Source organism: Sceloporus undulatus, chromosome 4 (genome assembly GCF_019175285.1).
Source record: "Sceloporus undulatus isolate JIND9_A2432 ecotype Alabama chromosome 4, SceUnd_v1.1, whole genome shotgun sequence".
Taxonomy (NCBI): Eukaryota; Metazoa; Chordata; class Lepidosauria; order Squamata; family Phrynosomatidae; genus Sceloporus; species Sceloporus undulatus.
The window spans coordinates 96,898,706-96,911,450 of record NC_056525.1 but is presented as its reverse complement, the minus strand read 5'-3'; the positions used below and the strand labels follow the sequence as shown (position 1 = coordinate 96,911,450).

Sequence of the window (12,745 nt, the reverse complement as noted above, 5' to 3'; positions counted from 1 at the left end):
AAACATGTAGTAACACAGCAACAACAAATTGAAGGATCCAGATGTTCATTACTGGTTTTGAAAAGATGTAGTTCTTTATTTTAATCGGAACAAAAAACTACTGCAACTTATTTAAAAGATGAATTGGTTATACTGGGAGTTTGGGGGAGAGACAATTCTGTGTCCTAGATTGTCTTACAACTCTTTCTACCTTCTGGATTCTTACAAACCTACACCTCAGTTCAAGAAAAACAAACTTTGAAAGTAATTTTAAAAAACAGGATTTCTTTTATTTATTAGCATCCAAGTACAAAAGAACGTTGTGAAGTTACAATGTTTGCACAAATAAGCTCAAGCTGTTTTAAACTTTGCTCTCATAGCACATTTGGCTTTTAAAAAAAACATGTCCAAGTCCAATGGTTAGTTCCAATTAGATGAAGTCCACTGAATCAATGGAACTTACTAAATGTTGACTAATCAGGTTTCCATTGATTCAATTAGTTTTTTCTACAGAACAGAATTCACTACAATTCCGTTTAGGCCTCAGTGGTTCTGAAACAAGTGTCAGATTTTATGTGTTACTCCAATCATTCTTTACTACTTAAAATCTAACATGTGTAGCAGAAAATATGGTAAACATACATAATACAAAGTTCAGAATCACACAGAACAAAAAAAACCCCACCATAATCAACAAAATGTAACAGTAGTTTTAACACTGAAGAGTGTTTATCTGACTCTAGCATGTAATATCATGTTTAGCAAATTAAATATATGTATTAAAGAGAGGTTGGAATTAAAGTTGGCAGACCGTCTCCATTGAATCAGGTATTCTAAAAATAGGTTTGCTAAACTTTATTTTCAAGCATTTTTAAACAAAATGACTGAAATATCATCTTAGATCCTAGCATCCCCTTGAATCACATTTACTCAACTTTACTTTTGCCTTAATATTTTCCAGTATTTAAGACATATTTATACTCTGAAATTAATCCAACTGGGACAACGACAGACCCAAAATAAATTGATTTCTTGCTCAGAATCACAATTGAGAAAATACATCTAAATCAGATTAAACAGCAGTCCTTCCTTGTTTCAGATGCTGCATTATACTAAAAAGCATTATAGACAAATTATTGTTGTTTTCCATTTGATAGGGATATTGCCTTCATGGTAACTTCAGTAGCTAGAATTCACACACACAAACACACAAACCTTCTTTATATAAGGTAGCGCAGCTGAAATTCCAAGTACAGCCTGGTATTCCCCTGGCTCCAAGTGATGTGCAAATGGACCCATAGACATTGTAGGGGCATGTCAAGGAGGTATACATTCAAGCAAGGAATATGTCCCATGAGACAAATTACTGTATATACTCAGGTATCAGTGTAGAAATTTTAGTCAAATTTAATCATCCCCTTCTCTGAGTAGAGCAATGGTCCCTAAACTTTGATCTTCCAGACGTTTTGGACTTCAGTTCCCAGAATTCCTGCCTGCTGGCTATGCTGGCTTCTGGGAGTTGAAGTCCAAAACACCTGGGGGACCAAAGTTTGGGAATCATTGGAGTAGAGTGACAAAAGGCAAGAACATAACTTGTCCTGGAATCACCTAAAAGAAGCACCAACTCTTATTTCTTCCACTGCAGCACCGCTTCTGACTTTTTTGAATGCCTGGGCCAGAAAATGGTGGTGGTGGCAGCTCTTTGGAGTTTCTTCTCAAAGGAACACCAAGAAGAATCAAGCTTTGAAGGATTTGTATAAGACGTTTTTGTATGTTTGTCACATTCTCTGAGCTAAAATCAGGCAAGTTATCCCATTAATATTAAAGGCTATAACAACTACTAACTGACATTTTCTTTGCTTTGCTTTTTCATCTTTTTTAACGTTTGTGTTTTCTTAGCCCCACTTGCGCCTGTTTGCCTGCCCCACACATTGCACAGCCACGATTTACCGTAGTTCCCTCCTCATCCACCTAATCTTTAGGGCGAGTACAAACAGTTATGCCTGCTGGAATTTTGTAAACTCTTTGGCATCACACTCTTTTTTTTCATCCTTTACATCCTTTATTACATGCCCCTAAATTTTACACTTGACTTATCTATGGGTCATATCAATTTATACTTGATGTCAACTTACAGTCAAATATATACAGGTATTTTCCCGCAATAAAATAATTCATTTATTTTCCAATTGTTGAAGTGTCGTGAATGTTTCATACATAATCTGTATTAATTATATGCCCAACTCCAGAATTTAAGTGACTACGCAATGTTCTGTTATTTTCTTTGGTGTCCTGGACAGGTTAAACTGAGTGTTCATGCAGGAAACCTTAATAATCGACTTGACAATCTCAAAGTTAACTGGTGTGAGAAAAAGGTGAATATTTGCATATTCATTTTAAGTGATTACATAGAACTTATAAGTAGATTTTCCTCTATGTAGCTTAAAATCACCAGTCATTCCATTCTATCTCATGAAAAGATGTGTGTAATTCAAACATCTGTTGTCTTAAGCAGAACTTTTCTCTAGTGGAATTCATCTCATTTCTCTCTTTTTAAAAATAATTGGCACACTACCCTCAGTGTTTTAATTTACAAAAAACTGCATTCAAAAAAATCTAATGCTAAAACCTAAACACATTTACATTTTGTGACATGAGAACACAAATAAATAGAAATAACTTCTGGGTTTTTTTTTAAAAAGTGACCAAGATATGTTAGTGCAATAAACAGGATTATGATCATCAACATCAGCTATGATGAGGTTACTTGTTATTTTCTAGGACTTTAATATGAATCTTATATAGCTAAACTATAAGCCTACATCCAACTTTGGTACCTAATAGAAGAACTGAGATGTTTTACCTTTCTTCTCCTGCTGCAATCTCTATGGTGCAAAAGATATGTTCCAGAGGATTTCCCAGCTTACTTTTCTTTTAACCGAGTTACAGTGTAGACAGAGTTGCAGATTCTGATATAAACACTGGGCTTTATAACAAGAACTCCACTGGATACTGCCCACAAAGAATAAGTGGGAGTAGCATTAAAATGGGCTTTTTTATTCTTATTTATTCTTGCTTATGGAGGGATAATTTTTGATGGAAAATAAACAATTTGTTGCTGTGTGTCCTCAAGTTGGCCTTAAGGCAAACCTATCAGTTTGTTGTTTTTTTTTGGCAAGATTTGTTCAGAGAAGGGTTGCCTTTGCTTAAACATTTCTTTAAGCTTCACTGCAGTTTGGTAGCAACACCTATCCAAACTCCCCAAACTTACATATGAAGCCAAAAGAATAGTGTTCTTTTTCTGATAACGTAAAGTAAACAGTAAACGTGATTTAAATTTAGTAATTTTATATACTATACTCATGTTCCAGTGAGTTACACTGTTTCTATCAGTGGAAGTGAAATGGGTCATAATGGGGCCATTGGTGCACCCCAGCAACTTTTCTTCGGGGCCTGGGAGGCCTTTGAAACTGATTTTTATTCAGCACTGAATGATGCAGCAGGGAGAAGAAATGAAGAACATTTCAATACACTGGTGCTGCAGAACAACACAAGATTGGATTTATGCCTGAGTTTTTCCAAAATACATTCATATAAGCCACAGCAGACAAAGTAAAGCTGTGCAAATATCATTGGACTGCAAATCCCATCAGCTCTAAGCAGTATGATCCATGGTAGCAGTTGCAGCTCAGCAACACTGGAAACAAAGGATTTGCCACCCCCTAATTTAATTCCATCTGAAACAGCAATGAAAAGCAAAGTTAGTGTCCTAAGTGACACAATAAATACAGTCGGCTCTCTGTATCAATGGTAGTTCAGTCACACACACACACACACACACCAAAAAAATGTGGGACTTCAAATCCCATTACCATCAATGGATGCTAACATCTGTGTGGCCACATTGGTGTGACTGCATACACACACTGCCATTGACAATAACCGGGCATTCACAGATGGCTAGCCTGCTGATATGGAGGGCTGACTGTATACTGTACCTGCAATGTATGTTCTGGAATTGCATTCATACAAAAAGGAAACCAAAGGTTGTTTTCAAATTTAATACATATTCTTTGGTCATTTTTTTCTTCATTTGTTTTGCCAAAGTGTCAAGTGTGAAAACTAATAGAAGAATCATTTGTGTGTTGTACCAAATTTTCTAGTGCTCTAATACCTTAAAACACCACCACTACAGAACACAGAATTTCCATGGCTGTGATTTTAAAAATAAGATCTTCTCAGTTAATGATAGTTTACCTAAGTACTGTCTACTCTGCCTGGCAACAGTTTTCAGTGTCTGAGATATTCCTAACCCTCTTAAAATCTTTAATTGGAAGTCCTAGGGCAGAGCCAAGCACTTAATCTGAGGAATTAATACAGGGGTGGGCACAGAGCAGCCAATGGCCTCCAGGCAGCCCCTGGACTTCACATTTATGGCCTTTGATGCCTCTCCTCAGTCCCCCAAATCCCACAATCTCTTCAAAAATGTTTTTTTAAAAAAAATATTGGTGTGATTTGGGGGCAACCCCCCCCCAAAAAACAAAATGCATGAAAACATATGAAAAACCCTCAACCCACTCCCAGAACCCTGTACTACTCCCCAAAATCTCAGATTTCCTCTGCAGTGCAAGGTCACTTCCTGTATTCATGTTGAGAGGAACTACAAAGGGAATGGAGTTATTTAAACTTTGCTATGTTGGGATTCAGCCTACAGGGGGGCTAGAGGGGAAATGGTCTCTGGCCTTCATTCAGTGGTCCACCCATGACTTAATATGTTCAAACTATGTCCTCTAACACTGATTTCTCTCCTCCACTTCCTCTCATCTAAACAATGGCCTTCTTTAGTGCCAATACAACCCCAAGTATAATGTCCTGTTGTAATGGAAGTAAATGCTGGAAAGAGAGCATCATGTCATCTGTAGTCACTGTAGGGAAATAACAAAACAGCAAGTATGGGTTAGCAATAGAATTCTTCCCTGGCTTCAGGAATTCCCAGAAATATTCCTTTCATGATAAGAAAAACAATATATTTTTATGGGACTGTCACCATGATCTCTAGATCTACTGCCCCCATTAATTTTGAAAAGCAATGAGGTAGGGTAGGCCCACAAATAATATGATTCTGTGAAGATTTCAAGTGAATATTTCAAATTGATTGATATTCTTAAAGCCTTTTGTGAGTACAGTCCTAAACACAGCTTTATTTTGAAATATATTTGCATCACTTTCAATTAATATCAATTATCCAGCCTTCTGAATATTCAAAAGCTTCTATTTTTTTGGATTTGCTTTGTATTCTGTGCCATGTATATAGCTGTACATTTTATGTCCTCAGAAAGTTGCCATTCTCTTTAAAATCGTCCATGCATTGCATCTCCTATGGCTCCCCACACATCAAAGACAAATTCATCTGGAAATGCAAAGTCTCCTAAAGCTTCATCAAGGGCAACTGCAAACTCATCAGGGTTGTTCTTGCCTTTCCCAGCTTCTACCATTGTTGCAGCTACAAACAAAAAGAAAGGAGAGTTATCTAGTATATTTTTAAAAGCATGAAGTCTACAATGTAGTGTTTATTTAGTATTTGTTTAGTATAGTATTTGTTTTGATCTTGTAAAATGTAAAATGTAAAGCTATGGGGAAACATTCAAAACATCACTAATAATTAAGCAAAACAAGTTCTACTGAAAACCCATGGAACTTCTCTAAAGCCAGAGTATTCCAAGATGTGACAAATGACTCCTGGGATTGGGCCAGAGATATGAGAGGCACAGAAAAACCTCCAATTGTTTAAAAATATAAAATTGCAAGTTGGCCAATGCTAATAAAATCCCACAAATTTGTCTCCTTGGCTCTGACTAAAAGCCAAGGATGAACTTTCCTGTTAATTTGCTGGTGGGTTTCTATCCCCTGACACCAGAAAGGACCCATACAATTGAGAAAATACAGTGTAGTTGACACTTGATACTGTCAAACATTCAGAAGCAATGATAAACTAGAGTTCTTAAGCATTTAGATGAAGAGATAAACCAGGGGCTGGATTTAGATATCACAATAAACAAACCACACCCTGAAGAGCTACAATTTCTTCAGCCTCTCCAATTTACAGGGGAGTGGCCTCTGCCTGAATTGAGATCCCCAAATGCCATTTTAACTGACAACAGATTAAAATCTGAGACAATATGTAGGCCTGTGACTCTAACATCATCACCTTTCTTCTTTTTTGTGGTTTTAAACATCTTTGCCTGAAGGAGCCGGTGAAGCTTTGAAAATTTGCATGATGTATTTTACGCTTTGGAGTTGGCCAATAAATGTATTGATACTTTCTGGATTTTGGATTTTGTTGTATCCAACATACAGCAAGAATTCTAAAGTTTGACTGCACCCAGCATCTTTGGCTTAGCTTTGGTAGAACTAGGCTGAAATCCTCTCACTTGTCATTCTTTGAATCTAGATAACCTTTGCCTGCATCTTTCGGTCTCACATTACAAGAAATTAAAAACTTCAAAATAAAGTAATCCACACCACAAATAGTCAAAACAAATAACTCAGGGCTTCAAGAAAAAGATAACACCACATGCATATCTTTTGTTGTGGTCAATCATGTTTTGTGCTATTTTTAACAATATTTATTCCATTTTAAATCATAACATACAAATTAGAGGTTGTCTGCATGGGCCAAAAGGCCCTGACTCTTCCTGGGCTCACGTCATCTAGTTCAGACAAAGCAGGCCAAAACCCTGGGGGCCAGATCGGGTCTGATCCTGCCAGACCGGACACAGATCTGGAGGATCTGGCCCAATCTCAGGGTAAACAACCAATACACCAGGTAATTTGCCCTTTGTTTGCCACAGAGTTTCCAGGAACCTCCATGGCAACCCCAGGCTGTTTACATGCCCCACCCCATGCTCCTTACCTTCCCACACCATCACCCCCACTGCCGTGTCTGACATGGAAATGAGGTACCTGGCCACATGGGTGCAGCCAGGCGCCTCTTTTCCACATCAGATACAGTGATGGGGGGCTTCTAAGGAGAGTGATAGTGTGGCACGTTAAGGATGATGATGTGGAGATAGGTTTGTAAAAGCCCACCATTCTCCACTCTGACCCAGGGACCAAGCACTAGGGTCAGGGTAGTATGGGCTCAGCCCCTTGGTCCCTTAGAAATCAAAACACCAAAACATTTTTTAAAAACCCAAAAAGTAAATCTAATAATCTAAACATAATAAAAAAACTCATTTCCTTCTTTCCCCCTTCCTTAAAAACCTATACCAATGTTTTGTGCTACAATGGGCCCTTGATATCCGCTGGAGTTTGGTTCCAGGACCCCCCTCCCCCCATGGATACTAAAATATATGGATGCTCAAGTCCCATTAAATGCAATGGCATAGTAAAATTGTGTCTCTTATATAAAATGGCAAAATCATGATTTTCTTTTTGGAATTTATATATTTTTTGAATATTTTCAAGCCATGGATGCTTGTATCCATGGATAAAGAATCTGTGGATATGGATGACCAACTGTATTATGGACAACTGATGAATTTACCATCTTGAGGTAAAGTCTAGTTGCAAACATAGGCTCTTTTTCAAGAGTTCACAAAACAGAAGTAATGCATTTGTTCATTCTGCTAATGGTTCTTTAGATCCAAGTCATTGTGCACAGGAGAGAATGGCTTGTGTGCTGAAGAAAATTAATGCAGTACATCTAATACTGAAACATCGTCTGGCAATAATCAAAGAACCCATGTCGTTCAAACATACTACATTTGTCAATGAGAAAATATCAGAAGATGAAAACTTTACCAACATTGCAAATATATAACTAAACTTTAATCAACATTCTTCAATTTAATAATCAGAGCTTTATGGGCTGACATGTCTTTCTTGCACAAGTTATGTTTCTTATTAAGATCCTAATCATAGTCATCTAATTTTAGCCACAGTCAATAAATAAAGCCATGTCCCTGTGTTCTCAATACTTGAGCAAGGTTTTTAATGATTGATGGTCCGGGGGCCTCGTTCACAGGCAGGAATTTACTTATGGACATATGCATGTGTAATTCACACTATGTGTGCAGGGCTAAAAAGTCACCACTGTGCAACAATCATATTCTCCTCGTAGCAGCAGAAGCAGAGTTGCATGGACAGCATGCTCATAAGTACCTTGTCTTTGCAAGTTATACATTGTGCATTATAGTTGTGCATCCTATACCTTGCATAGTGATTACGCACTGTGGCTGTGTATACTATAGTTTGTATAGTAATTATGCATTGCTCATTGTGGTTGTTCATCCTATACTTTCCATTGTTGTTGTTCATGATTTATTGTGCATTGTGCAGTGGCATCCAGTCAGTGACATTTGTTGTTCAGTATTGCTATTCTACATGGGGATTGTGTAGTGCTGCCATGGTGTATTCATGCATGCAGATATTTATGCTACACTAAGGAGATGTTGGATTGATGCCATAAGGTCACCACAAGTCAAAGTCAATTTAATATCAAATAACAAACTGTGACACAGATTAGACATACACCTTTAGAACACTAAAAGTTGACTTCAGTACTACAGTATGTCGATATTCATTGGTCAATTACTGACCCCTAGTGGTCATTGCAAAAAATATGTGTTTTTTTTAACAAATATTGCATATTAGACATTTGTATTTCTAATGTTTATTTTCCAATAGAAATATCTATAATTACTCCAAATGCAAGCCTATGCATTATTACAGGATTAAAAGTACACTTAATGAGAGTAGGAGCTGGTATATTTATTTCAGTACATAGAAAAACGTGCTCCTATAAGTAACATGAAAGTATAACAGCAAAAGAAGTAATTTTCAAGGGAATGTCCAGTCTGGTGATTGTAAACACACACGCGCGCGCACAAACATGTGATTCCCCTTAGAAACAAACTATAAAGTGACTGCAGTGTTTGAAAACACTTATTCTCAGTGGCCCAAACACATGCACTATTTCCATGCCAGTGCCAAGCAGCAACACTTCTGTTCATTTCTTGTGTATTTTCAAGTTGTTTCTGACTTATGGCAACCCAAAGATTTGTCAGGTCAGGTCAGGATTTGTTCAGAGGATTGTTGCCACTGCCTCAATCTTAGGCTGAGAGAATGCTACTTGGCCAAGGTCACCCAATGAATTTCCATGGCCGAGCAGGATTTTGAACTATAGTCTCCCAGAGTCCTAGTTGTCATTACATCACACTAGTTCTGTTCATAGAGGAATATAAATGCTGCCCACATTTGTGCATGAGCTGGAAGACTTTTTATGGCCTCTCTTAACAGCCTCCCTTATATCACAACCCTATGCTTTTTAACTGGAAATTCCATTGGCTGCACACATCTAAGTAAAGTGCGCTTTGCTTCTATTTCCAATGAGAAAAAAATCCCAGAAAAGACATGCACATAACAGCCACCATCACTACAACCAGGTGCATAACTGGCAGGTTATATGGGCCAATTTAGATCCCAGACACAGAATTACCTGAATGATCTATCAAACTTTCTTTTTCCCTTCACTTCTTTTAAAAATTTTCCCCATTAAATTAATTGGTCCATGATTCATATAAATATGCCATTGATTCAAATAATTTACAGCCAATTAGTAACTTCTGTAATACCCAAAATATATACGTAATTTCATTCATATTTAATAGTTGTATAACTCTGGTGAACTGAGCTACTCAAAAATTATGAAGTTATTACAGTACTTATTCTTAGCTGTCTTTCTGAAGTTCTAGATTTGAAATTACTTTGAAGGAACTGATGTCATGGAAATGATTAGTTAACAAATTAATGAACTACATTACTTAAAAGTAATGCCCTTTTCTCAACAGAGTACTGTGGAAATGAGGAAATGTTAATCTTTTGCCTGTTCAATGCATACCACATGCGTGGTAATTAGGCTAATCTAGCATGAGTAATAAAAATGAAATTTCTAGCTGCACAGTAATTGGAATTATTGGAATGAATACATTTTTCACATTTCATTTCCGTGAGTGATGGACTATATCTGCAATCATAATATGACAGTATCCCATAACTGATATTATGTTAAGCAACAGATTTGTCAGAACTTCTCTACCTGCTTTGCCACCAACACATGCTCTCTCTCTCTCTCCGTGTGTGTGTGTGTGTGTAAATGTTTCTACCACATATGCTCATTTGTCTGCCTTGCTTTCTATTTTTAGTTATACAGAAACGCCTGAGTGATTAAACATTTAATAATCAAACACATTTGGTAATTGGTGTGCGCTTTGTTTGTGGTGGGATAAATTATTTTAAGAATCTGTTGTCTACAAAAAAGAAAAAGAAAGCAAGAAACTGGCCCTGATCATATTGTGCAATGCCTAATATGCTTGGTCCTCAAATTATGTATAGTTGCATATATCCACCACATATGTTAGTACAGTCAGAATTATATACTATAGGTGAACCAACAGATTCCCATTAACAGGCAGAGTTTGGCTATAATTATATAACTACTTATCTGACAGCAGGTATTGTACTTCTGAGCAGATAGAATTTCACTGTTAGGCAGTTTTATGAATTCAAAAGCTGAACATGCCCTGGGCTTGGAAGTACTTGTAATTATTATTATTATAATTTGCTTCTAGTAACAAAAGGGTCTCTTAAGTTATATTACAATTGCAACTTACTGACGGAGAAACCTCACTCCTTCTGAACTGTAATGGTAACTATTTCCCATATAAACTACTATAAGTCGACTTCATGTCTAAGTCAAGGGCAGTTTTGTGGCCAAAATTATGGATTTTGATATGACCTGTGGATACGTCGAGGATAAAATTTAGGGTCATGTAACAAAGGATGAAGCAAAGGAAAGCAATGCCAAAGGACTTGCAAAATTCCAACAGGCCTTATTGTCTAGGCTCACTCTAAAGGCTGGATGGAAGAAGAGGCAACTACTACCACTATTTTCCCACTCAGACATTCAAAAAGGCCAGCAGAAGGTGGATGACTACAGTCTAGAGTTTAAGTTGTAAAAGAGAGAAAAAAATCAAGAATGCTTTTTATCTTTTGTTGTTGGTATAAACTAATTTGAAAAATTATTTTTTTAAAAAGGCCAGAAGTGGCATCACGATAGAGAGAGTAGAGGAGAGTCAGTGCTTCTTTTAGGTTCCCCTGGGATAGACAAAGCTCTCACTTTTTGCCACTCGAATCAGAAAAGGGAATTGTTTCTTTTTTGATAAAAGTTAAAAGTGCAGTACATGAGTGCAGTACATTGACCTGTGGATAAATCAACACAGGTTTTTGGTGTCAATTTTTTTGACTAAAATTTCTATACATATACATGAGTATATACAGTAATTACTTGTACAGTTATGAAGGTGTGGCCTCACTAAATAGTGAAAGAGGAATCCCACATGGTTCAAGTGCCGCCCTGCCCTGTGCTTCATACTGATATATTCAGACTTTGGCCCATGCAGACAGGGCCTTTGACCATCTATAGTCCAAAACACACTGTAAAAATAATTCAGTTTGAGACTTCTTTAACTGCCCTGGTTCAATGTTAGGGAATTCTGGGAACTGTAGTTTTGTGAGACATTTAGCCTTCTCTATCAGAGAGTTCTGGTGCCATAATAAACTACAATTTCCAGGATCCTCTAGCACTGAGCCAGGGCAGTTAAAGCAGTCTCAAAACTGGATTATTTCTGCAGTGTGTTTTGGACCTATGTCAGGAAAAATAACCTCACAGCCTGTGTATCCACAATCATTTTTGCTAGCCCTGGGGCCATTGTGGACACAAACACATACATATGCATGGAATTTTGTAAGTTATTTGGCATTGCTTTCCTTTGCTTCTACTCCTGGAGTGGCAATCTGTGTGGCAATTGTTTAGAACAAATGCCACCACACACATGGATGTATACAGACATGCATTGTTCCTTTCCCAAGCAGTATTACAGAACCACAAGCAGGCTAAACAGTCACTTCCAATTTTGTCTGAAGGGTGAGCAGCCTATGGTGGGTCCCATCCCATAGGACAGCAGTATTGTCCTAACAGACAGGAATAACATCAACATTCCCATTATATAACCTTAAATGTTGGAATTTTAGAACATTTGATGTGAGGAAATAACCCATTGAATACTTGTTCAAGGTTACATATTATCCAACTGGAATTTTGTACAAGGCCATTGTTTAATCCAGTCACAGAAGACTTTAGCTACCAATATACTGGCTACCTGGCATTATGGCAATAGCAATAGCAAATACATTTCTATACAGCTAATCAGTGAATTAGCGGTTTACAATGTGTAAGCTAATTATCCCCAACAAACTGGGTACTTACTTTACCAACCTACAAAAGGATAGAAGGCTCAGTGGACCTTGGAGCCCTCCTCTAGGATTGAACTTACAACACTGTGGCTGCAGCACCAGCATTTAACTATTGCACCATCAGGGCTCCTGACATTGATTGACTGCAAGGCTAAATTGTGCATGTTTGGTGTTATTTTTTCTCTCTTGGCTATCTTCTTCTGTATTTTATCTATAGTGCCAAAAGTATTGTTGATACTTAGGTACAGTAGTTGAATGCCCAGAACTGGCTTTGTTATATTATGTTAATTCTGTGAAGACACTAGTTACAGAATACGTTTATTGCTCTTCATTCTTCCACTGTACAGACAGACTCCAGGCCTTAAATTTTACATATTAAATACAAAATATAGTGCCCAGCCTATATCAATATGCCTCTATCTTTTACTGTTTGTACTCAATTTCACTGAAC

The 12,745-nt window shown here is 37.3% G+C and overlaps 1 protein-coding gene across 1 annotated transcript in view; it reads right to left on the bottom strand.

Annotated features, from left to right (window-relative positions):
* Positions 1-263: 263 nt before the first annotated feature.
* GIPC2 (GIPC PDZ domain containing family member 2) overlaps positions 264-12,745 on the bottom strand; it is a 41,500-nt gene continuing 29,018 nt past the window's right edge. The window contains exon 6 of the mRNA XM_042465886.1: positions 264-5,482. Within this exon, the coding sequence (XP_042321820.1) occupies positions 5,331-5,482 (152 nt within the window). The 3' untranslated portion in view covers positions 264-5,330. The remainder of the gene's footprint in view (positions 5,483-12,745) is intronic.